The sequence below is a fragment of the Gorilla gorilla genome, chromosome 16 (assembly GCF_029281585.2).
Source record: "Gorilla gorilla gorilla isolate KB3781 chromosome 16, NHGRI_mGorGor1-v2.1_pri, whole genome shotgun sequence".
Classification (NCBI taxonomy): Eukaryota; Metazoa; Chordata; class Mammalia; order Primates; family Hominidae; genus Gorilla; species Gorilla gorilla.
The window spans coordinates 75,687,524-75,712,426 of NC_073240.2; the positions used below are offsets into that span (position 1 = coordinate 75,687,524).

Sequence of the window (24,903 nt, forward strand, 5' to 3'; positions counted from 1 at the left end):
TCCGAGGCTCTTTAAAACAATCTGCAGCCACACTGTCTCCCAGCTCCGTCTCCCACAGGGCTGTTTGCCCTCTTCTCGCTCCCTCGGGCCTCTTCATGCTTATTTTGTGTTCCAAGACTTTGTCAGCATGCCCCACTTCCTCCCCCCCAACCCCAAGAGTGCCTCTTCCCTCTGTCCACCTAAGCCTGACCCTTGCTTCAGGGTCTAGTCCCTAGAAAGTCCCCCACCTTTACCTCCTCCCTACGCTGGAGTCTCTGGTCTCGCACTCATCACTGTACCCCCATTCTGTTCCCCGGTCTCACCCTCATCACTGCATCCCCATTCTGTTCCCCCGCCACCCTGCACTCTCCCACCCCTGTCATGCCTGAGCACGCTGTCCTCTCCTGTGGCTCAGAGCAGGTCATCTCCCTGCTTTTCGTTAACAGTGATGTAACAGCCCTTGCTTAACAGAGGGCTCCTCACGTGCCAGCTACTGCATACTAAGCACTTTAAACGTATTAACTCATTTCCTCCCCTCCCCACAAAAACTTAAGAAGTCGGTGCCATTATATATCACCTATTTTACCAAATGGGGAAACTAAAGCACAGAGAGGTTAAGTAACTTGCCCAAGGTCACAGAGCTGCTGACAACTTCTTTATTGCCTCCAGGCTGAACATAAACTCCAAGAAAGTCCCATGAGGCTCTTTGGATCTCTTTTGCCCCTGTTGTTTGCAGGAACCCATCTCCCACCACTCTCCCCCACCCACACTGCAAGCGGCAGCCGCCTGAGCTATATTTAGATCCCAGAAGCCACCAAGCTCCCTCCGCACTCCCCGCCCTTGTGCATGCTGTTCCCTCTGCCTGGTCCCGGCTCTGTGAGGTGTGAGGTCTCCCCGTTAGCCCTAGTTTTCTTTCTGCCTCCTGGGAACCGCGTCCGCCACCTCTCCACTTTGATCAATTATTTCCTTGCCGTTGTCTGATGGCCTGTCAGCCTACCCCCGCCCGACCGAGAACGCCTTGACTGTAGTGAAATGGTCTTGCCAATAGACTCCAGAGCAGGCTCCGCCACGATGTCAGCGCCAGGAAATGTTGGTGAATGAGTGAATGAAGGCTTTCTGCTGCGAGTCAGGCCCACTCTCCACAAACAGACCTGAGGAGAGGGGCCCAGGCCCGGCCCCCAGCGCTTCTGCAGCGGGAAAGCTGCGTCCAGAGAAGGCTGGGAGGTTGCTCCCAGGCCGGCTGGTGTGCTCTCTGAGGAGAGACCCTCGGAGCCTTCAACGCAGCCAGGCAGGCAAGTGGGGGCAGGGCGTGGGCGCGGACACACCCCCCGCAGTTCCCCCGGCGCCCGGCAGGGGGCGCCGCCCCGCCGGCCCACGCCCCGCCGCGCGCCGGGCAGGCCCCCTCGCGCAGGCGCGCTGCCGCGGGCGGAGGATCCGGGCCGCGCTTCCTCTCGCCAGGCCTGCGAGCTTCCTCCCAGCGGAGCCCTGGGCGAGCCGAGGTTGGCCGCCGCCGCCGAGCCCGCTGCCGCCCTCCCGCTCCTGCCCCACCCGCGCCTTGCCCGGGGGCTTCTGCCGGGGTGGGGTCCGAGCCGGGCGACCGCCCGGCTGCGCCGCCGTCGGGGCCGTACCCCGGCCCGCCGTCCCTCCCGCCCCAGCCAGCCTCTGGCCGCCGGAGCCCGCGGGGTGTGGAGCGCGAGGAGCCCCGCGGCCCCGATCGAGCGTCCGGGGCGGCCCCCGGCAGCCAGCGCGACGTTCCAAAATCGAACCTCAGTGGCGGCGCTCGGAAGCGGAACTCTGCCGGGGCCGCGCCGGCTACATTGTTTCCTCCCCCCGACTCCCTCCCGCCCCCTTCCCCCGCCTTTCTTCCCTCCGCGACCCGGGCCGTGCGTCCGTCCCCCTGCCTCTGCCTGGCGGTCCCTCCTCCCCTCTCCTTGCACCCGTACCTCTTTGTACCGCACCCCCTGGGGACCCCTGCGCCCCTCCCCTCCCCCCTGACCGCATGGACCGTCCCGCAGGCCGCTGATGCCGCCCGCGGCGAGGTGGCCCGGACCGCAGTGCCCCAAGAGAGGTGAGTGCCTGGCCGTCCCGGAGTGTCCCCTGGAGGGAAGAGGGTGGAGGTCGCGCGTCTAGTCTCTGTTGCTGCCACTGTCGCGTCCACTCCCATTCCCCTCTTCTCCCACTTCTCCCTTCTCTCCTTTACTCCCTTGCACGGGTTCGAATTCTCCCAGGAGCCACTGTCAGAACCCAAATTGGAAGGGAGTGCATGAGGGAGGTACTGCCCTGCAGCTCCACGGACTCGTCTTCTCGGGTCATCCCGAGTCCCCCCGTCTGTGGATCTCAGAGTAGGAGGTGGCTGGAGTCTGGAGGAAGAGGATCCGTATGGGCCAGGTCCCTAGAGAGAGTGCTGGACTCCCCTGCCCTTCGCTGTACAGGGCCTCCCTGCAGGTGCCCTGGCTTGCTTGGTTCTGACCCCTCCCTCATTACCCCACCATGACCCTGCGGGCTGCAAGCAAGCCCAGGGCCCAGCCACCTCGGGTGAGCAGTTAGAAGCCCAGGTCCTAGGACTGAGCCTGTCACCCTTGGCCTCTCAGAAGACCAGGCCTAAGCCAAGGGATCTCTGACCTTTGGGTGGGAAACTGGGCAGGCCTTCCGCCCGGGTGGAGGTAACTGAGCATTAGCACCATGCCCCCACCTTCTGGCACCCTGGGCAGCCCATTCTCCTAGGCTCTTTGTGGCCCAGACCAGGTGTCAGGAAGGGGTGTGTCCAGCCAGCAGATTTTTGGAGCTTAACTACCAGTTCACTTCCCCGCCCATTTTGTACACCCGGGAACCGAGGCTCAAAGGGAGAAGTTGCTACCCCAGGCCTCTAGTGGAGTTAGGCTGGCTGTCCTTTCATCCCCAGCTCTGCAGGGCTGGATGGCTGTGGGTGGAAGGAAACCAGGCAGGCACCTTCACCCACTGGGGACACAGGCCCCCAGCCCGGCCCCAGAGGGACCTTGTTGGTTGAGCACGTGCTTCCCTGCAGAGGGCTGGAGGGAGTGAAAGGGCTTCCGGCTCCAGCTGTGGCTGGGTCGGCTAGCAGGAGATGTGGGGAATGTGTGGTGTATGGCCATCTGTGTGGTGTGGCAGGAAGGTCCGGTCCTGTTCCCGGCTCTGAGTTGAAACAACCTGGTGGTCAGTCCTGACCCAGCGCTCGCCACACCTATGGCCGAGCTGGCACAGGAGCAGCCAAGTTCAGAATATAAATGGGGTCACATGGGAACCGTGGAAGCTCTGTCTCCACTGGCAGCAGGCTACAGACTGGGGACATGGGAGCATTGTGAGAGTGGGGACACCCAGGGGGCCTATTTCAAGCTCCTGGCGGTTCCAGTGTCTTTCTTGGTTGTGGCCACAGCAGGAACAGGGCAAGGACAGCAGGGGTGAGGTTGAGGCCTGGCAGGATCCTCTGGCCCAGGAGAGCAGGCAGTGCCCTGGTGGGTGCTGAGCAGTGTCTGGGCTCCCTTGGAGCTGCTGGCAGTTTTGTCCTGCTGGGTCCCTGCTCACGATTTAGGGTTTTTTTGTTTTTTCACTTTTTTTTCTGGCTGTCCTGACATGCACAGTGGAGGGGACCCAGATGTCCTGGGCCTTGAGACTCCCCTCACATGGCCCCACACCCAGCCCTAACTTCCTTTCCAGCCTGAGGGACTGGGGCTGGAGCCTGACATGGTTAGCTCCCTCCCACCCCAGTCAGCCTTTTTAATTTTTATTTTATTTTATTTTATTTTATTTTACCAACTGTGAGCTGTGAAGGTGCGACCCAGGGTTCCAGGGCCTTTGAAGAAAGGAGTCTGGCTTCTGGCTGGCACGTGTGCAGGGATGTGCTTTTCATTGGTGAGCTTGGTGCCCTCCTCCCTCTCAGAAGCAGCTGCTCTTCTCTCTGCATTGGGTCAGGGGCAAGGAAAAAGCAGAAAATGTTCACATTCACCACCGCAGGGGGGCCAGACCCCAAAAGGCTGAGCCACACAGAGTGGCCCTCGGCAAGGGTTGGAAATTTCGGGGACAGAATGCAGCGTCCTCCAAACAAGTATAGGTAGGGGTTGAGACCCAGGATCCACAGTGTGACATGGCTGCCCCCCAAAGGGGGCAGACCCACCTGGGTGCGGTTCTGGGCTCCATCTTTTGAACGATTTTAAAACCTTGACAGGTCATCTTCAAAGAACCAGGGATGTTGACTGAGTCTGGGAAAGAGAAAGTAGGGACAGATTCTCATATGTCTGAGGGACTGTCCCAAATGAGAAAGGCATCCCATGGCAGAAATTGTCCCAGACACGTGGGCCAGAGCTAGGGAGCAGGTGGGTCCCAGGGAAGTGAATCTGAGCTCATTATAGGGAAACTATGAATGTACTCATTTTCTTGATTTAGAAAATAACAAAACAGCGCTACAGGAAATTTAGAAAATGAAACAAAAATCACCCACTATTTCTTTAGCAGGCAGTGACTGTGTTAGCATTTTGGAGTTCCCTGCCAGTCTTTTCCCCATCCTTTTCCTTCATTGTCGTTGTCACTGGAGTGTGTGTGCCGTGACACCTTTTTTCATTTAATACTGCGTCTGTGGGCATTTTCTCATGGTGCTACGCGGTCTAAGTAACGTTGCTTCTAAAAAGCTACAGAACATTCTAGGCTGGCCTGCTGCAGCGCAATCACCCATACACTGGAGCATGCGCATTTTCCCCCTCTGTTGCTGTTGTGGTTGTCGTTACTATGAGTCCCAAAAGCAGCCGGGGTGTTGGAGGGCACAAGCAACTTGGCACCCAACTGAATGTGGGTTCCAGGCCCAGACATGCCACTTAGGCCCAGGGTAGAGGGACCTTAGACAGGTCACTGACCTGCTGAGCCTCGTTTATATAAATAACAGGATGGTAACACCTACTTCAGAGGAAGGTATAAGGACAGTGTCAACTAACTAACCAAGGGATTCTAAAGTGCCTGGCACAGCCCTTTCTCCACTCCCTCTGTGAGTAGGATTGGGATTGTTGAAGGAGTGCCCACTGCTGGCTGCCTCAACCTGTGGGGAAGGTGCCTGAGCCACGGGCCAATGTTGACTGACCTCTCACCTGGCAAAGAGGTGGTCTCCGCCTGAGGAGCCCCTGTGAAACCCCCTGGCCCTGAGGTTCTAGAATACTATGGCCAGTGCCCTTGCCTGCCTTCCCTTCTCCCCATTACCATATGATTGGCTGGCCTAGGACATGGGGCTGGCCCTGGGAAGATGGGCTGCTGGTTAGGGTCCGGGACCTGACTCCACCCATTCCCCTTCCGGTCTCCCAGCATCAGAGCTAAATAGACAAGGCCTCTTCTCTCTCTTTTTTTTTTTGGCGCGATCTTGGCTCACCACAACCTCCGGCTCCGGGTTTAAGCGATTCTCCTGCCTCAGCCTTACAAGTTGGGATTAGAGGCATGTGCCGTCACGCCTGGCTAATTTTGTATTTTTAGTAGAGATGGGATTTCTCCGTGTTGGTCAGGCTGGTCTCAAACTCCTGACCTCAGGTGATCCACCCACCTCGGCCTCCTGAAGTGCTGGGATTATAGGCGTGAGCCACTGCGCCTCTTCTGTAAGAGCCTGGCTGCCTCCTGCCTCCCAGCTCTGGCCAGGTCAGCCCAGCTTGGCATTTTCCCAGAGGAAATAGAGGCCTGCTTAGCCTGAGACTTAGACAAGGAACCCAGGCATCCTGAGCCCCAGCCCAAGAACAGCCATGCCAGCCTCATCTTCGCACCCTGTTCCAGTAGCCAAGGAAGGGAAAGAAGCTGGGAGATTGAGGGTAGGGGGATTCTGGAGCCTCCCAGAGCTTCCCAGGAGGGAGTTGGACACATTGGGAAACATGTTAGCCTCCCCCTCCTCAGCAGGTGTTCCCCAGGTCTAACCTGAGTGTGTATCACTGTGACACACCTGCTTCCTCTTGTTCTACTTTTGTGGAGACCAGGGTAACTGGGAGTGCCCTCCTACAGCCACCCCGTGGGCAGTAGCAGGACACCAGTCTCTTCCTGGCAACCCTGGGCCTAAGAGACTGTAGCCCCAGATGACCCTAGGGTGGCCCAGGACTAACCTAAGGAAGGGGTCCTCCCCCAGGTGGCCCATTCAGTGCAGAGGTCCCTTGAGCACATGACTTCAGACTCCAGCTGCCAAACTTTGGCCTGTGGAGTATCTCCTCCTCCCTGGTCTTAGTGTAAGGGAAGTGGGCATGACAACTGCCCTCCTGTCCCACAGCTTGGGATGGGATGAGGTCACAGGGTGGGGTCCGCCCCAAGATGCTGGCCTGGCCTGGCTCAGATGAGAGCCCTTTGGGTGTTTCTCAGTTTCCCCCGCCCTTGGTTGGGGACAGGATGGGTGGAGGAGCAGGCCACCCCCAACGCCCGGCAGGGAGCACTGCCTCCCTTCCCCCTCTCCTCTGGGTCCCTTCATCCAAGGGCTGGAAATAGAATCCGCTAAGTAATGATTAAAGTCAAATTCAGACCTAAAAATAAAGAGCTGGTGAAGGAAGAGCTGGTGCTCCCTGCATGGCTGAGGGGAGAAGTGAGCAGGGAGAGGCTGGCTTTGGGTGGCTGAGCCCCTGCTCCTCGGGATCAGGAGTACTCCACCAGTTGGGGGGGTGCTCTTTTATCTGCCATGATGTGGCCCATTAAGTGTAGACGGCACCACTCAGGGCAGACTGGCAGGACCCATTAGAAAAAAAAAAATCCCATTTTTCCCATGGGGAAACTGAGGCCCAGAAAGGAGAAGTGGTTTGTCAAGCGACTATTTGAGAGCTCCCCTCAGCAGGCCCCCAGGGACTGGAGGGCCCTGTGCAGCCCAGCCTGCCCTTTCTGCCTGCTCAGTTTCTCTTCCTGGTTTTGAGGTGCTAAGATGAAGTCAGCTTCTCATCACACACTAGCTGTGCACACACCCTCCAACCGCAGCTTCCCTCCTCCCCTCCTTCTGTGGTCTGGGCCCAGAGTCTAAGGAACAAGTAGAAGAGAGGCTGCTTGGTGCCCCCCTGGCTGTCCTGATCATGGCATGGTTGTAAGCCTCGTGGGCAGGTGAAAACCTGGGCATCATCTGCCCCCCTTGGACCCTGGCCACTGCTTCTCAGCCCAGCCTGACACCTGGTCCTCATGCAGACTCGCGCGTCTATCTATCTGCAGCTTGTGCTGTCCGTGCTGCAGGGAGACAGGAGGGAAGGATGAAGAGCAAACCCTGAGAGCGCCTCTGCTGGCGGGTAGAGGAGACGAGGAGTCAGTGAGGGGAGGCCTGTGGTTCTCACTTCCTGGCAGGGCTGGTAGGATCTCTGAAGCTGGGGCTCTGCGTGGGCTGGGGCAGCCTGGAGGGCCTCCTGGAGGGGAAGGTCCTGTGAAAGTTGAGAAGTGTTTGAAGAAGAAGTGTGGTAGGAGGAGAGGTCCTTGTTTGGAGCTTCTGCCCTCTCTAGGGCTGCTGGCTCTTTTCTGTGTGTCCCTCGACAGGCTCTTGGCCTCTCTGAGAGGCTGGGGTATGCAGACAAGCAAGAAGTGGGCACAGAAGTACTTCTGCTTCCCAGAGCAGAACAGCCAAGCTCTGGGCAGACCTCCCCTCGGTGCCCCCGACCTGTCCATTTTCAGGGTGTCATCTGTCCTGCACAAGGAAAGGTGGGAAGAAAGGTCCCCTAACCAAGGTTCAGACAACTCTGAGCTCAAGTACCCACACAGCTAGTTCCTCCTCTGTCAGAGATCACCAGTCCTTGCCCTATGGGGTGTTTGAAGGATTAAGTAACTAATGCAGTGCCCCAAACCCGGTTGGGTCAGTCAGCTGTAACTCCCGTGTTCTCATTCTGCAGCCCATCCTGCTGGAGGAGTGTGTTGGTAACGCCCCCATCTCCCTTAAGTAGTAGCAAGTCTGTCCTTTGTGTTGATCCCCACAGCTTTACCTTCTGAGCTGTGTGTTCTGCAGATCCTGGTTCTGAAGTGGGGAGACCAGAAATCTGGGGGCCAAAGTTTTAGACAGCTTATGGGCCTCCAGCCGTCAGTCTCCCCACCTAGAATGTGGCCAGGAGACTTCGGGGTGAGGGACAAGAACATGACTTTGAAGGGTCCATTGAAGGCTAGTGCTGAGAGGCTATATGCAAATGCAGGCAAATGAAGATGCAAAGACCACATCCTGTGCTAAGGGGGTGGGGGAGCAGAGGCCTGGGTTAGGGCCCTGGGGAGGCCCAGAGTCCCCATTGCCCAGCGCACGTAGGTAATTAGGCTCCTGAGCGGTAATTAGAAACCTTTCTGGGCCAGGAATGGCAGCCTCAAGCCGCAGCGGTGCCTGGGGAGTAGGCTCCCCATTAGCCTGCTCTAACCCCAGCCCCCACCTCTCCCAAACCACTAGACGGGATTTCCGGTCCCACTGAACCGTTGGGGGCAGGGGAAAAAAAGCCAGTGTGTTGCTATAATTTGGTATTTATCCATTAAATCCGCCCTTCTCCTTAGGTCAGGGTGCTGACGGGAGCCCCGGGATGGGGGTAGGGCAGCGTGCACTGGAGCCAGAGCAGGCATTCTTCTGTTCCTTCGTGACCGCCCCGGGAGGTGCAGGCATCTCCAAGACCCTGGCGCCCAATTCTGCTGCTGCTCACCCTGAGACATCTGTGCAGTGGGGGTGCTGAGGGACCACCAGCGCAGGCTGCGGGGGTCAGTGGAAGCCCTCCGGCACCCTTCCTTGCCTGATGTGTGGTGGGGAATGTCACAGTGCCTCAGCCTGGTGTCCTCTGCAGAACCAGAGGTGGAGCTGATTTTATTGCTGCCAAACTTGCCCAACTGCTGGTGGGTGCCCCGCCCTCCTCAGGTGCACTGCCCTTTGGAGGGGCGGGCCCAAATCTGAAACTTAATTCTGCCTGTATCTGTACTATGACCTGTAGGCCCTGCTCGGAGGCTCCCTGGGCCCCCATCCTGAACCTTCTTCAGTCTTCATTAACTCGCTCTGTACCACAGTTTGCAGTCTTAATCCTGGTTTACTTCAAGGCGCCCCTCTCTCAGTCACTTTCCCCTAAAATCCTTCTAGCTCCTGCTCTCCTCACCCGTCTTCCTGGAAGCCTTCCCGGGTGGCCCCTGTCTCACAACCTATTGAGGCACTGAACATACCAGGCCATGGCTGACCATCCAGTAACCAGGAGGACAGGAGCCAGGTCTGCATTTTGTGGTGGTTCCCGGCATCCAGCCCTGGCTTGTGCACAGAGGAGAGGTGTGTGAGTGGTGACCTTGGGTCCCCAAAGGCAGGACCTCTTGAGTCCTTTCCTTCTCCACCCGGATATCCTGGCCCACCAAGCATGGCTCTGGGCACACAGGAAGGCTTCTAAAACCCTGGCTCAAAGAATGAGAAGGCAAGGTGGACCTTGCTGTTGCCTGTTTTGCCTCCAGTGGCTGTCCCCATCCCCCAGAGCATCCAGCTAGGTCCTGTGGCAGCACCAGAATCTCCGGGGGCCATGGCCCTGAGTTCCCCCAGGTCTTTTGTGCACTTCCCTTTTCAGTGGGTATTTTTAGCTGGGCGTAAACAGTTACTGAAGGCTCCCACGCCCCATTAGGCAGCAGAGTTTTGGCAAGGGGGAAGGGCAAGGGAGCCCCTTGACCTCCCCTGGCCCTCAGCACGTGCCTGGCCTTGGGGGTCTACAGCTGCTTCCAGGGTAGGAAAAGGGCAGCCTGGGAGTTTCTGGGCTCCCAGTTCTCCTTTCTCCCTACTCCTTGTCAGCCTGGGCTCGCAAGAAAGGCTGCCTGAGGCTGCAGCCACTGACCTCAGCGCTTGGGCACAATGCCAGCCTGTTCCCGGGACCCCAGCACAAGGGCTGCTGGGAGCCGGGTTTGGGGCAGGAAGTCAGAGTGAAGCACTGGTCCTGCCACATCCCAAGCCCCTTGTCCCCTAGCCCTGCGGGAATGGGGTGACAGCTGCTGTCCCTTTGGGGTTAACTATAGTCCTATTGGTTATGAGACCTCGGTGTGGTACAGCCAGCCTGGCGTCCCCTTTTTTTCATTCGTTCATTCATTCATTCATTCAGCACTCATTTACTGAGCAGCCACTTTGGGCCCAGCCCGTGCAGACGTGAGTCAGACCCTCACTTTCCCCCTGCAGAGCTCCCAGTCCACCCTAAACCACAGGCCACAACCAGTGAGGTTCTCACTGGAGCACGGGGATGTGTGAGAGGCCTTGGAGGCCTCGGCAGCCAACGCAGCTGGGGACCCAAGGAATTCTCCAGAGAGAGGTGATTTACAAAAAGTTTCTTATTTCCAGTTTTAAGGGGGAAGGTAATAGATGCATGTGGCTTTAAAAAAATAATAATAATTTTTTTAAAAGCCCAAAAGGACAAAATAGCAAATGAACAGTAAAAAGTAAGTTTCCCTTGAACTTGATCTCACTTTCCCTTCTCATCCTAGAGGCAACCTCTGTTACCAGTTTCCTCTGTCTTTCCAAAGATAATCGAGGCATATTTGAGTTTAGGGAGGTGTTGTATTAATACCTCTTTAAAAACACAACTTGTAGTATTCCACAGAGAACCTGCATCTGGCTTTTTTTTCACAGCCTTTTATTTTGAGTATTTGAAACCTACCAAAAAGTTGAAGTAATAGTATAATGAATATTCATATATCCTTCATGCAGATTTGCCAGTTCTTAACATTTTGCCACATTTACTCTATGTCTTCTTTTATCTACATAGACATATGTGTGTATGTATTTTTTGCTGATTTGAGTGTTAGTTGTAGGCATTGTATCTTTCACCCTAAGAACTTTAGCGTGTATCTCTTATATAATCACGATGTCATGATCACACTTAAGAAAATTGACATTAATTCCATATTATCTACTATGTCCATTTCCCCTCTCCCCGAGTGATTTTTATAGCTGTCCCCCCGACCACCCCTTGATATAGAATTCAATTCAAGATCATTTATTGAATCTTGTCGTGTTTCTCTAGTGTCCTGTTCAATCTAGAACATTCTCCAGCCCTTTTTTTGTTTTGCTCTTTTATGACATTGACATGAAGAGTCCGGGCCAGTTGTTCTGGATTTGTCTGATTGCTTCTCCCTGGTTGGAGTCAGGTGGAACAGCTCTGGCAGGAACGCCCCCCGGGCAATGCGGAGTCCTCCTCCAGGAGGCGCTTAGTGTCCATGCGTCGCCTTGCTGGTGATGCTTCACTGGATCACTTGGTTCCGGGGGTGTCCGCACGTCTCCCTGTAGTGCAGGTGCTCCTTCCTCTTTCCAATTAGCCTGTGGGATGGGACTTGGAAGCTGTGTCTGTTCTGCTCCCCTGGCAACTTTTTCTTCAATGACTTGAGCTGGTGTTTTGCCATTTTCCATACTCTATCATGGGGAGTGTTCAGTATCGGCATCTAGAAATCTCCCCTGGCCCCATCACAGCTAGAGCTATGCTGTCCCCTTTCAGGGACATCTTGTAATTTATCCACCCAGCCCCCCACTGATGGACATAAAGGCTGTCTCCCCATCATCTCCTGCTACTACAGACAGCACTGCAGGGACTGTCCTGCTGTGTTTTTTTAAGGCATGGGTACTCCAGAAGCAGTTGCTCAGCTGCACCCCCAAGGTTGAGTGGAAGTCCCTCGGTAAAGGAGGAGGAGAGAGTGGGAAGGGAATGGCAAGGCAGGGAGGGAGACAGGGCACAGGTGTCCTGGCAACAGCAGATGGGAAACAGGTCTGGCTAAGATGCCAGAAGCCAGCAAGTCCCAGAAAGGTCAAGTGACTTTCCCAAGGTCACACAGCAAGTTGATGGCAGAGCTGGGTACAGGACTCAGAGCATCTGACACCCAGGACGATGTTCCTGCACTGTTCCATAGAGTAGCCCGACTCTTAAGTTTAAATAATCCCAGGAAGGACCCCCTCTCTGTGCCTGACCCCCGCTGGGTTGTGGAGGCCTAAGTTTGCAGTAGCTCCTCCCAGCCACTCTGGCTCTTAGCCTCTGACCTGCAGTGGGAGGGTCTCACCTTCTGGAGATGTTTTAAGGAGGGGACCCCAGCCTAGGCACTAGCTGGGAAGCCACTGAGCCATCTTGTCTGCTGCCACTGACCTCAGCGCTTGGGCACAATGCCAGCCTGTTCCCGGGACCCCAGCACAAGGGCTACTGGGAGCCGGGTTTGGGGCAGGAAGTCAGTGTGAAGCACTGGTCCTGCCACATCCCAAGCCCCTTGTCCCCTAGCTCTGTGGGGGTGGGGTGACAGGTGCTATCGCTTTGGGGTTAACTATAGTCCCATTGGTTATGGGACCTCAGTGTGATGTAGCCAGGCTGGATTCCCCCTTTTGTTTGTTCATTTATTCATTCATTCAGGGGTCTCATGACCCCACCAGGGAGGAGCCGTCCAAGAGAGTTAGCAGCTCCCACTTGCAAGATGTCTGTGGCAAGGCAGGCGCTGTTCTGGTGCTGAGAGCTCAACTCCAGTCCTCACAGCAGCCCCCAGAGTCAAGGAGTATCACCAGTCCATTGCACAGATAGGGAAGCTGGGTCCTAGAGTCACAGCCAGCAGAGTAAAGGTGATGAGTTTAGCCCTCTTCCCTGTTTCCAGACCCCCTGAGGCCTTCAGAGCCCAGCTCCTTGAGGCGGCCCACCCCGACCGCTCCTAGGCTTACCCTTCCCTGAGCACCGCCCCTGTGCCCCTCATAGCTGCTTCTGCCTCCTCCCTCCTCCCTCCTCTCCCTTGCCCCTAGGCTAGTGTGGTCCCCATGGCAACTCCTGGGGCCTGTCCGGCAGGGAGGCACGGGACTATGGGGAGGGCTGGCTCAGCAGCTCAGGAGTTTGACACCTGAGGGGGACAGGATGCTCACTCAAGGTGTGGCCCTAGGGACCCCCGCCTTGCCCCTGTGGGCCTCACTTGGGGTTCTCATCTGCAAAATGGGGATAATAATAGCTTCTCTGTCTCAGAGTTGTTAGAGGATGTGATGAGCCATAACGTGCCAAGGACAGGGCCTGGCACAGAATAAGTGCTCAGAAAACAGGGCCTGTTATTATTTTTATTATTATAATCAAGGCAGTGGGGAGGCGGCGGTGGCAGTAGCTGTAGGCCAGGAAGGGAGTGTTTGCAAACTGACAGCTGGAAGGGTGACTAACAGCGCAGCAGCCTCCGCGCCCCCCTGTGGTGGCAGGGCGTTTGGGGAGGAAGGGGGAGGCATGGGGATGTGGAATGCTAGCAGGGCCCCTATTCAGAGGGACCTAAAGGTTGGGGGCCCAGCCAGCCCTAGTGGGACCCTAATTCAAGCTCTGTCACCCCTAACTAGCTATGTGACTTCAGGCAAATTGTTCAACCAGTTGAGCCTCAGTTTCCGCTTCTGTAAAATGGGGGTAAGAGGGTTAGAAGAGCTCACAATCCTCCTTCCCTCCCCGCCACCCCCACCCCCACAGCTTACAGTCCACAGGAGGCAGAGACAAGGGGTCCCCGCCACCCCCACCCCCACAGCTTACAGTCCACAGGAGGCAGGGGCAAGGGATGGTTTCTGTACTTAGTGGTGACTGAGTCATGAGGATGGAGGCAGGTTTCAGGCTCATCCTCCTTGGGCCTCAGTGTCCCTGCCTAAACAGCAGGGGTTGATGGCCTGGCCTCTGGGGATAGGAAGGGCCCTGTGTTCTGGGAGGAACGGAAGCTCTTTCATCCAGGGGATGGGGCAGGGGCGCACCAGACATTTCCAAGTTCAGGGTTTCATTCCAGCCCCTCCTCAGCCAGCTTGCAGGAGATACCTGTCCTCCCCTTCAGGGTAAGCAAGACTTAGAAGGGTTGAGTCACTCACCCCAAGTCGCACAGTCAACAGAGCCAGGTATTAAGCCCAGTCCTGACTATAGAGCCAGGTGTGCGGCCTGGAAGTGTTGGTTCTCCCTGGCTGTCTCCTCCCCAGCTCCTTCTGCTCTCCATGATCACATGCTCCCCTGCTGAGGCCCCATCGCCCTTAGAGTCAAACCCTGGTTCCTCACATTGGCAGTGGAAGTCCCCCTGCTGCCTGGCAGAGTTTATGCCAGGCCCACTTGAAACCATCCCCTACAGTGTCCCCTGAGCAGCGGTGCTCAGGGTGGACTCTGGAAGTGTGTGGGGTCCTAGAGCCCCAGATGGGCAGGGTCTGCCTCCCCACTTCCCTCACCATCGGCTTCCACCTGAGCCAGTTTCTCATACTATGCCAGTCCCCTGCCTGACACCTTTGCTCAGACTGCTACACCAACCTGGGGTGCCTTCCCTGGCCCGCCCTCTGCCTGTCTAAGCCCTGCAATCTTCAGGGCTCAGCCCCAGAGGTCCCTCCTCCAGGGAGCCTGTCTGAGCTCTACAGTCCGTGCCTACTTCACACCCCCAGCACTTTGCACTAAAATGTCTTCTCCCGCGCCACTGCACTCCAGCCTGGGCAACAGAGCAAGACTCCGTCGCAATAATAACAATAATAATAAAATAAAATGTCTCCTTCCACTGGGGTAGGTAGCAATATTTGTGATTGTCAGCCTAGCCCCCAGACCTCATCCACTGTATCAAAGAGCCCAGCAAAGAGGCTCATGGAGGAGTTTCTCTTCTAATACACTGTGACCACGAAGATGCCACTGGCCCTTTCTCACCCTGTTTCCTCACCTGTAGAAAGGAAACAGTAGTTCCAGCCCCTCTGCTTCCTGAGACAGGTCCAAGGGGGCTCTAGGCTGGGATTACAAAGTATGTGTGTGCAGACGGGTGGGTTGCTGCTCTCAGGGAATGGGGTTGGCTAGGGTAGCTTTTTTGGGGAGTCAACTTTATTGAAGTAAATATACGGTTGATCCTTGAACAACACAGGGGTTGAGGGCATCAACCTCCTCCCTGCAGTCAAAAAATCATATATTAACTTTTGACTCCTCAAAAACTTAACTACTAATAGCCTATTGTTGTCAGAAAGCCTTGTAGATAAAGTTGATTGACACTCATTTTGTTTGTTATATATATTATATACTGTATTCTTACAATAAAGTAAGCTAGTGAAAATAAAATGAGAAAATCATATGGCCGGGTGCCGTGGCTCACACCTGTAATCTCAGCACATTGGGAGGCTGGGGCAGGCGGATCACTTGAGGCCAGGAGTTCAAGACCAGCATGGCCAATATGGTGAAACCCTGTATCTACTAAAAACACAAAAATTGGTCTGCTGTGTTGGCGCACACCTGTGATCCCAGCTACTCAGGTGGTCGAGGCATGAGAATCACTTGAACCTGGGAGGCGGAGGTAGTTGCAGTAAGCCGTGAGTCACCCCACCACTGCGTTCCAGCCTGGGCGACAGAGTCTCGCTGTCTCAAAAAAAAAAAAAAAAAAGAAAGAAAATCATAAGGAAGAGGAAATATATCTACTATTCTTTAAGTCGAAGGGGATCATTATGAAGGTCTTCATCCTTCACATTGAGTAGGCTGAGGAGGAAGAGGAAGAGTTGGTCTTGCCATCACAGAGGTGGCGGAGGTGGAGGCGGAGGAGGTGGAAAGGAAGGCAGAAAAGGCAGGCACACTCAGTGTAACTTACTGAAAAACATCCAGCCACGTGTGGTGGCGCATGCCTGTAGTAATAGCTACTTAGGAGGCTGAGGCAGGAGGATTGGCTGAACCCAGGGGTTTGAGGCTGCTGTGAGCTATGATCACGTCACTGCACTCCTGCCTGGGCAACAGAGTGAGACCCTTTCTCAAAAAAAAAAAAGAAAAGAAAAAGAAAAAATCCATGTGTAACTGGACCTGCGCAGTTCAGACCCAAGTTGTTCAAGGGTGCACTATACACCAAAAAGTGTGCCGATCGCAAGGGTACAGCTCAGTGAATTGTCACAGAGTGGACCCACTTCATGATTGGGCTCAGACAGTCTGAAAACCAACCCCAGGGGTCCCCTTGCATTCCTTCCAGTCTCCCTGTCCCAAGAGCAGCTATCCTGACAGCATGGATTAGTTTGGCCAGATTTTGAACTTTATTCAAATGGAATTACATAATATGTACTTTCCTGTGTCTGGCTTCTTGGTTAACATTTTATTTATTTATTTATTTATTTATTTATTCATTTAGAGGCAGGGTCTCACTCTGTCGCCCAGGCTGGAGTGCAGTGGTGTGACCTTGGCTCACTGTAGCCTTGACCTCCCCAGGCTCAAGCGATCCTCCCACCTCAGCCTCCTGAGTAGGTGGGAGTACAAGCACGCAGTACCACCCCCGGCTAATTTTTGTATCTTTAGTAGAGACCGGGTTTCGCCATGTTGCCAGGACTGGTCTTGAACTCCTCCTGGGTTTAAGCCATCTGTCTGCCTCAGCTTCCCAAAGTGCTGAGATTACAGGTGTGAGCCACTGTGCCTAGCCATCATTATGTTTTGAAATTTATCGGGATTGGCCAGGCACGGTGACTGGCACCTGTAATCCCAGCATTTTGGGAGGCCGAGGTGGGTGGATCACCGGAGGTCAGGAGTTCGAGACCAGCCTGGCCAACATGGTGAAACCCCATCTCTACTGAAAATACAAAAATTAGCTGGGTGTGGTGGTGCATGCCTGTAATCCCAGCTACTCAGGAGGCTGAAGCAGGAGAATCACTTGAACTCAGGAGGTGGAGGTTGCAATGAGCCGAGATTGTGCTGCTGCACTCCAGCCTGGGTGACAGAGCCAGACTCCATCTCAAAAAAAGAAAAGAAAAGAAATTCATCAGTGTTATTTAATGGTTGGAGTTTGTGTTGGAGTTTATTTAATGGTTGGTGTTTACTGCCGTACGTAGTCCCTTTTGTGAATATGCCACTGTTTATCCATTTTCCTCTGGATCGGCATCTGGGCAGCTCCCAGTTTGAGGTTTATTACAAAGCATGCCACTTGTAGCCCTCCTATGCCTGTCTAGGCGGCAGACACATGCCCTGTGTCCTCTCGGTGTGTACCTAGAAGTGGGGTTGGTATATGTTTAGAGATGCTACCTGGGCAGGATTTTGCAGGTGAAGGACCCAAGGACCCACAGAGCATAAGGGACTTTCCCAGATCACACAGCCCCTTCTCAGAGCTGCTCTGGGGCCCCTTTCCCCACAGAACAGTAGCTGGAACCAGGCCTGGGGCTGATGGTCAGGTGTCCATAGTCCTGCTAGCCCCCTTTGCTCCTTTCTATCAGTCCTGGAAGGCCCCCTGTGGCCTTAGGGTTGGTGGCTCCCTCTGCCCCTGGGGGTCCTCAGCCCTCATGCTCCTCTACCCAGTACCGTCAGCCTGCCAGGACTGAGAGAATGGCCCGTGTGTCAGATCCCAGCGCAGGACACTCTTGGCACCTGTTCATGCCCAGTGAGGAGCCAGATCTCAGCAGTTGGGGGGCATTTCTTCACACCCCTCCTCAGTCTTCATGCTCTTCCCCACAGCTCTAATGGTACCAAGTGACAGGTTGGCTTTACTGTGACTCGGGGACGCCAGAGCTCCTGAGAAGATGTCAGCAATACAGGTACCACAGGGGTGAGGGTCTGGGACATGCAAGCATTCCCACCGGCCCCAGCGGTGGGAATCCTTAGCAGAGGAGAGAGGATGCAGCTTAGATTAACCCACTCCCCTTTTTCCCAGCACTCAGTCAGGTACAGGCCTTGGGAAGTGGGGGAGTCTCAACAGAAAGGGACCCAGGGCTCGTTCTCCGGGCAGAGCACCTCACCCAGGCTCACAGAGGCCAGCTCAGAGGCTGTGACCACGAGGGTGCGCCGGCAGGTGGCTGGAGGGGGCCCAGGCTGCACCCGCCCACGTGTCACCTGTCTTGCAGGCCGCCTGGCCATCCGGTACAGAATGTATTGCCAAGTACAACTTCCACGGCACTGCCGAGCAGGACCTGCCCTTCTGCAAAGGAGACGTGCTCACCATTGTGGCCGTCACCAAGGTAATCAGGTGACGCCCACCCCACCATCCCACTGCTGGGCCTTCCCTCTGCAGGGGGAGGTGGGCCTGAGAGCATGTCTGGGCTGCCCTCTCCCCAGGACCCCAACTGGTACAAAGCCAAAAACAAGGTGGGCCGTGAGGGCATCATCCCAGCCAACTACGTCCAGAAGCGGGAGGGCGTGAAGGCGGGTACCAAACTCAGCCTCATGCCGTGAGTACCACGAGGAGGGGCTGGGGAGGGAAGGGGCCTTGGTCCTCCTGAAGGAGCATCAGGAACAAGCAGGGAGGCCAGAGTGAGGGGCTTGGGTGTTGGGGAGGGCCTCAGGAGGAGGTGCAGGGTGCGGGTGCGGGACCTCACAGAGCAGGGCTGGGGGCAGAGGCAGGAGGGTGGTAAAGAAGGGACAGGGAGCAGAAGAGGAGGGCCTCAAATGCCTGACTGAGCGAGTGCGAGCCACGGGTGCCAAGCAGAGGGAACCCCTTCAGAAAGGGGAGCCAGGGTCAGTACCTTTGGGCCACCATGACCTCCAGCCCTGCTGCTCCCCAGTTGGTTCCACGGCAAGATCACACGGGAGCAGGCTGAGCGGCTTCTGTACCCGCCGGAGACAGGCCTGTTCCTGGTGCGGGAGAGCACCAACTACCCCGGAGACTACACGCTGTGCGTGAGCTGCGACGGCAAGGTGGAGCACTACCGCATCATGTACCATGCCAGCAAGCTCAGCATCGACGAGGAGGTGTACTTTGAGAACCTCATGCAGCTGGTGGAGGTGAGCTGGGGGGTACCCACAGAGCCTTGCTCCCACCGTCACACACCCTAAACCCATCTGGGGCCTTTGCACATAGCCCTGGCTTCTAGCTCCAGCCCCACTGCTTCTGCGTGGTGACCAGCCATGTGGGGCAACTTTGTGAGCCCTCGTTTCCTCACACCTTGGTGGAGCAGCTGCTGCGTGCCAGGACTCACCTCTGACCCCACAGTGCCACCATGAGGAGGGGAGCCTTATCCTCATTTTATAGACCAGGAGTTGAAGGTTCAGAGCAGTTAGGGGACCCACCTGAGGTCCCACAGATATAATTTGGTGCCAGGACTAGAATCTGAGTCTGTCTGATCCCAGAGCTAACTTTCCTCCAGCCACTCACAGACCTGCATGCCCAGAAGCGTGTGCAGAAACATGAGCCATGCGCCTTGATCGCCAGGGCCCCTGAGGCTCTCGCACCTGCACGGACATGCCCACGGGTCCCTGCAGCTTCCCAGGCCAGCTCTGCCAGCCCTGGCCAGGCCACACCTGGCATCCGGTAGCCACAGGCAGCCTCCCGTGTCCCTCTGTATTCACTCTCATCTCCCTCCCCTACTGGCCTGGCTTGGCCTGTGGCAGGTGAGGGTGGGGTCCTGGGCACTCCTGGCTAGAGGCTGGTTTCAGGACTGAGCCATGGATTGCCCTCTGCATCAGATACCCATGGGGCCCAGAGTGGTAGCAGCAGCTGAGTGTCCAGCAACCGCATGTAGGGTGGCATGGGAAATGGGCCATATGTCATAATCCGGGACTTCCCTAACCCCTGCCCTACCAGAAATGGGGAGCCCTCCCCACTCAGTGACTCCAGGCTAGGTGGGGCTGGCCTCTGCCGCCCTCTGGTGGTCAGGCCTGGACGGTGCATATGGGGCACCTTGGCCTGTCTCTGAGCACCCTGCCCCCCACACCCTGCAGCACTACACCTCAGACGCAGATGGACTCTGTACGCGCCTCATTAAACCAAAGGTCATGGAGGGCACAGTGGCGGCCCAGGATGAGTTCTACCGCAGTGAGTGCACCCCACCCCAGACCTCTTGCCCACCCACCTCCTCCCACGCAGGCTTCCTGGCACTGCCCCCATCCAGGAACCTCCAGAGAACCCCAGTGCCTGATAGTCCAGTCAGCCTCTGTCATCCCAGCCATGTCCCTAGTGGCCTCCAGGCCCTCACTGGCCCCTCCCCACAGGCGGCTGGGCCCTGAACATGAAGGAGCTGAAGCTGCTGCAGACCATCGGGAAGGGGGAGTTCGGAGGTGAGCTGGGCCGGGCCACCTGGGGGGGTTCCGAGGGACTCGGAACTTGGGAACAAGACCACCTCTCTGCCCCCAGACGTGATGCTGGGCGATTACCGAGGGAACAAAGTCGCTGTCAAGTGCATTAAGAACGACGCCACTGCCCAGGCCTTCCTGGCTGAAGCCTCAGTCATGACGTGAGTGGGGGCGGGGTAGGGGGGAGGTTGGCCTAGGTTAGGAGTGAGGCACCAGCTTCCCCTTTCTGACCACTCTCGTCCTGCCCCAGGCAACTGCGGCATAGCAACCTCGTGCAGCTCCTGGGCGTGATCGTGGAGGAGAAGGGCGGGCTCTACATCGTCACTGAGTACATGGCCAAGGTGGGCACCTGCTGAGACCCGGCACTCAGGCTTTCCAACTGCCCCGAAACCCCCACTGTGTTCTAGGGCCCCTGCTCCCTCAGTCCCCCGACCCCAAGTGAGCTTTTAGGTCACCAGGGCTGGGCTTTTGTCCTGGTTTACCATTCATTGACTGTAACATTGGACAAATCATGTCACCTCCAAGCCTCAGCATCACATCTGGGAAATGGAGATAATAACAACTTATCTCAGGGATTTGTGAGAGTCAAGGGATAAGGCATGAATAACACAGAGCAGTGTCCGGCACGGATGTCCTGGCCCCTCCCCACTCCTTCCCTGTCTCACACCTCCCTGGAGTGTCAACACCCACCCGGCCCCAGCGTGCTGTGTGAGAGGGCTGCAGGGCACGTCTGACCTCGGCCTGGTCTGTCCTTCCTGCCCCCAGGGGAGCCTCGTGGACTACCTGCGGTCTCGGGGTCGGTCAGTGCTGGGCGGAGACTGTCTCCTCAAGTTCTCGCTGTGAGTGAAGCAGCCTCTTGGATGGGTAGGGTTCGAGGGGTACCCTGCCCTGCTATGGGAGCCCCAGTCTGAGGGGACATGTGGCTGGCCTACCCCCAGAGATGTCTGCGAGGCCATGGAATACCTGGAGGGCAACAATTTCGTGCATCGAGACCTGGCTGCCCGCAATGTGCTGGTGTCTGAGGACAACGTGGCCAAGGTCAGCGACTTTGGTCTCACCAAGGAGGCGTCCAGCACCCAGGACACGGGCAAGCTGCCAGTCAAGTGGACAGCCCCTGAGGCCCTGAGAGAGAAGGTGGGGCTGGCCTCCCCTGGGGCCTACAGAGGTGGGCAGGAGTCCTGGGTCACTCCCCACCCCTGGAGTCCCAGGATCTGACGCTGCTTCTTCCATCCACATGGCAGAAATTCTCCACTAAGTCTGACGTGTGGAGTTTCGGAATCCTTCTCTGGGAAATCTACTCCTTTGGGCGAGTGCCTTATCCAAGAATTGTGAGTATGGGTACTGGGATCAGGGTGGCTCTTGGAGCACCAGAGGGGTTGGCAGGGGCGTGAGCCTTCTTGGGCCCCGCCTCCCCGATCAAGGCCTAGAAGCCTCAGGCCTGCCCTGGGGAGCTCACAGGCCACTCTCCGGGCCTGGGTCTGTGGCAAAGCTGATGGGCATCCCTGAGAGGCTGCTGGGTAGATGTCCTCTCTGAGGCCAGGCCCTGGACTGACTCCTGCCTCCCCCTGGCCACAGCCCCTGAAGGACGTCGTCCCTCGGGTGGAGAAGGGCTACAAGATGGATGCCCCCGACGGCTGCCCGCCCGCAGTCTATGAGGTCATGAAGAACTGCTGGCACCTGGATGCCGCCATGCGGCCCTCCTTCCTACAGCTCCGAGAGCAGCTTGAGCACATCAAAACCCACGAGCTGCACCTGTGACGGCTGGCCTCCGCCCGGGTCATGGGCCTGTGGGGACTGAACCTGGAAGATCATGGACCTGGTGCCCCTGCTCACTGGGCCCGAGCCTGAACTGAGCCCCAGCGGGCTGGCGGGCCTTTTTCCTGCGTCCCAGCCTGCACCCCTCCGGCCCCGTCTCTCTTGGACCCACCTGTGGGGCCTGGGGAGCCCACTGAGGGGCCAGGGAGGAAGGAGGCCACGGAGCGGGAGGCAGCGCCCCACCACGTTGGGCTTCCCTGGCCTCCCGCCACTCGCCTTCTTAGAGTTTTATTCCTTTCCTTTTTTGAGATTTTTTTTCCGTGTGTTTATTTTTTATTATTTTTCAAGATAAGGAGAAAGAAAGTACCCAGCAAATGGGCATTTTACAAGAAGTACGAATCTTATTTTTCCTGTCCTGCCCGTGAGGGTGGGGGGGACCGGGCCCCTCTCTAGGGACCCCTCGCCCCAGCCTCATTCCCCATTCCGTGTCCCATGTCCCGTGTCTCCTCGGTCGCCCCGTGTTTGCGCTTGACCATGTTGCACTGTTTGCATGCGCCCGAGGCAGACGTCTGTCAGGGGCTTGGATTTCGTGTGCCGCTGCCACCCGCCCACCCGCCTTGTGAGATGGAATCGTAATAAACCACGCCATGAGGACACCGCCGCCCGCCTCGGCGCTTCCTCCACCGAGCCTGCCTGTCCTGCCCGGTTGTCCCTCCCATGCCATCTTGTCCATCCCCCTGTGTCTGTGAGTGGGGCTGGGTGGGGAGCATGGCTGGGAGATGTAGCCGCCGCTTTGTGTCAGCTGCACGAGTGAGTGTCCTTGTGTCTGCCCTCGGGGAAGTGCTCACCAGTTGCCCTGCTGCCGCCAGGCCCAGCTCCGGGGCCCCATCTACAGGATGCTGCCTGGGGGTTCCAGCTGCCTCCCCTGCTGTTTTCAAGCCTGCAGCACAAGGAGGGCTACAGCTAGGGATGGGAGGGAGCCCAGGCGTGCACAGATGGGAACGGGGTTCTAGTCAAGCCCCCTGTGCAAGAGAGAGAAAAAGCAATGGTGGGCCCGGTGGGCTTCCTCTGGCAGGAGGAGAAGTGTCTCATGCCTGAGAAGATGCTGACCCGGAGGGGGACGGGAAAGCTCCTGGTGGTTCTCCAGTTTCACCCACGATGTCACAGCTTTGCCCTGTCCCCACCCCTGCCATGTGCCAGGCCTTAGGTCATACCAGACTTGGCAGGGGCTGAGAATGCAGGGCAGAGGGGAGATCCTGGCACCTTCCAGTCAGGGGGAGTCCCTCCCCACCCCACCTTGTCAGGGAACATATAGAGAATGTGGACCAGCCATGAGATTTTCTCCCCTCACTCCGGTTGTCCAGGGGCAGTGGTCAGTACAGAACCTCTGAAGGTGTGAGGAGGCTTCATGTATTCCCTGAGGCAGGCAGGTGGGGTGTTCCCCTGTCCTGTTGTGGCCCCGACCCTTCCTCTACCAGCCAACAGGACCTGAAATCCAGGGAGATCTGACTTCGAAGTCTACCTTGTGTCTGTTCCTCAGCCCCACTGTAGTTCCATCCACCATGATCTCTCCTGGCCCAGTGCAACAGCCTCCTCGCCACCTCCACTCCATCTTCTCTGCACACTGCCAGACTAATTTTTCTAAAACTACACCATTCATTCAACAACAAATATTTGAATACCTGCTGTTTGCTAGGACTGAGGTTCATCAGTAAGCAAAACACACCCTGTGGAGTCCACAGTTGGGAAGACAATCAAATAGTCACATATAGACAGTGACAAACTTAAGTGCTACATGAGGAACACAAAACATGGGAATCTTTGTAGATCGGGGAGGGCTTCTGGAAAGAAGCAGCATTTAAGCTGAGATCAGAAGCAGAATGAACAGGTTGTATGGCAGGAGTTAGCAGCATTCCAGGAAGAGATGCTGAGACTGGAGGGAGGGCAGCTTTGTCTCAGATCTCCAAGAAAGTGGGTGAGGATGGACAAACAGCCAGGCCTGAGAGGTGAGGCTGTGGCTGTGGCAAAGACTTAGCTTTTATCAAACAGAGAATAATGGGAAGCCAATGACAAGTTTGATCAGGAGGGTGACATGTCAGATAATTTTTGTTTGTTTGTTTTTGAGATGAAGTCTTACTCTGTCACCCAGGCTGGAGTGCAGTGGTGCCATCTCAGCTCACTGCAACCTCCAGCTCCTGGGTTCAAGCGATTGTCTTGCCTCAGCCTCCCAAGTAACTGGGATTACAACAGGCATGCGCCACCATGCCTGGCTAATTTTTGTATTTTTAGTGGAAACGGGGTTTCACCGTGTTGCCCAGGCTGGTCTCAAACTCCTGACCTCAGGTGATCCACCACCTCGGCCTCCCAAAGTGCTGGGATTACAGGCGTGAGCCACTGCACGCGGCCCAGATATGTGTTTTTGAAATCACCCTAGCTACTGGTAGAGGAGTTTCAGAGAGTACAGTGAGGACTGGTCCAGATGAGAGACGGTCTCCAGAGAGATTTAGCTCCAGAGCTAAAATTGACCGAACTTGGCTATGGATTCAGTGTGAGAGTGGAGGAGAGGGAAGGGCAGTAGCAAGGCCTGATTGAGCAGAACAGATGCAGGGAGGGCAGCAGGGGGCATCTGCTGAGCGAGGACAGGAGACTCATGCTTAGGAGGGAGTATCATGAGCTCTGTTAAGGACATGTTAAGGTTTTTGTTGTTTTGAGACAGGGTCTCGTTCTGTCACCCAGGCTGGAGTCCAGTGGTGCAAACACAGCTCACTACAGCCTTGACCTCCCAGGCTGAAGCAGTCCTCCTGCCTCAGCCTCAAGTAGCTGGGACTACAAGTGCCTGCCACCGTGACTGGCTAATTTTTAAATTTTTTGTAGAGACGAGGTCTCCCTATGTTGCCTAGGCTAGCCTTGAACGCCTGGGCTCAAGCAGTCCTCCCACCTCGGCCTCCCAAAGTGTTGGGATTACAGGCGTGAGCCACCACACCCAGCCACACATTGAGTTTTAAGTGAGGCTTTGAAACTGCCAAGAAGCTGGGCGTGGCGGCTCACGCCTGTAATCGCAACACTTCAGGAGGCCAAGGCCAGTGGATCACTTGAGGTCAGGAGTTAGAGACCAGCCTGACCAACATGGTGAAACCTCGTCTCTACTAAAAATATAAAATTAGCTGGGCGCAGTGGTGCACACCTGTTATCCCAGCTACTCTGGAGGCTGAGGCAGGAGAATTGCTTGAACCCAGGAGGCAGAAGTTGCAGTGAGCCAAGATCACGCCACTGCACTCCAGCCTGGGCAACAAGAGCGAAACTGCATCTCCCAAAAAAA

The 24,903-nt window shown here is 56.4% G+C and overlaps 1 protein-coding gene across 6 annotated transcripts; it reads left to right on the forward strand.

Annotated features, from left to right (window-relative positions):
* Positions 1-1,397: 1,397 nt before the first annotated feature.
* On the forward strand, positions 1,398-22,245 carry CSK (C-terminal Src kinase). Of its 6 annotated transcripts, none has more exons than XM_031002331.3 (14): positions 1,398-1,478; positions 1,995-2,047; positions 17,280-17,359; positions 17,666-17,779; positions 17,877-17,989; positions 18,323-18,542; positions 19,479-19,572; positions 19,749-19,814; positions 19,891-19,990; positions 20,080-20,170; positions 20,595-20,668; positions 20,768-20,963; positions 21,071-21,157; positions 21,405-22,245. In XM_031002331.3, exons 3-14 carry the CDS (start codon positions 17,345-17,347, stop codon positions 21,585-21,587), a joined length of 1,353 nt encoding a protein of 450 aa, XP_030858191.1. In that variant the 5' UTR covers positions 1,398-1,478; positions 1,995-2,047; positions 17,280-17,344; the 3' UTR covers positions 21,588-22,245. The 6 variants fall into 6 exon arrangements, with proteins under 6 accessions (XP_030858191.1, XP_055219759.1, XP_055219762.1 ...); XM_055363787.2 differs by having other exon boundaries at positions 1,409-1,478; positions 17,259-17,359; XM_055363784.2 differs by having other exon boundaries at positions 1,398-2,047.
* The last annotated feature ends 2,658 nt before the right edge of the window (positions 22,246-24,903 follow it).

Excerpts from the sequence above, each read along its gene's own strand:
- CSK (XM_055363784.2), top strand. Across the intron at positions 17,990-18,322 it reads ACCAAACTCAGCCTCATGCC|TTGGTTCCACGGCAAGATCA; the intron begins GTGAGTACCACG and ends GCTGCTCCCCAG. Across the intron at positions 20,171-20,594 it reads TCACTGAGTACATGGCCAAG|GGGAGCCTCGTGGACTACCT; the intron begins GTGGGCACCTGC and ends TCCTGCCCCCAG.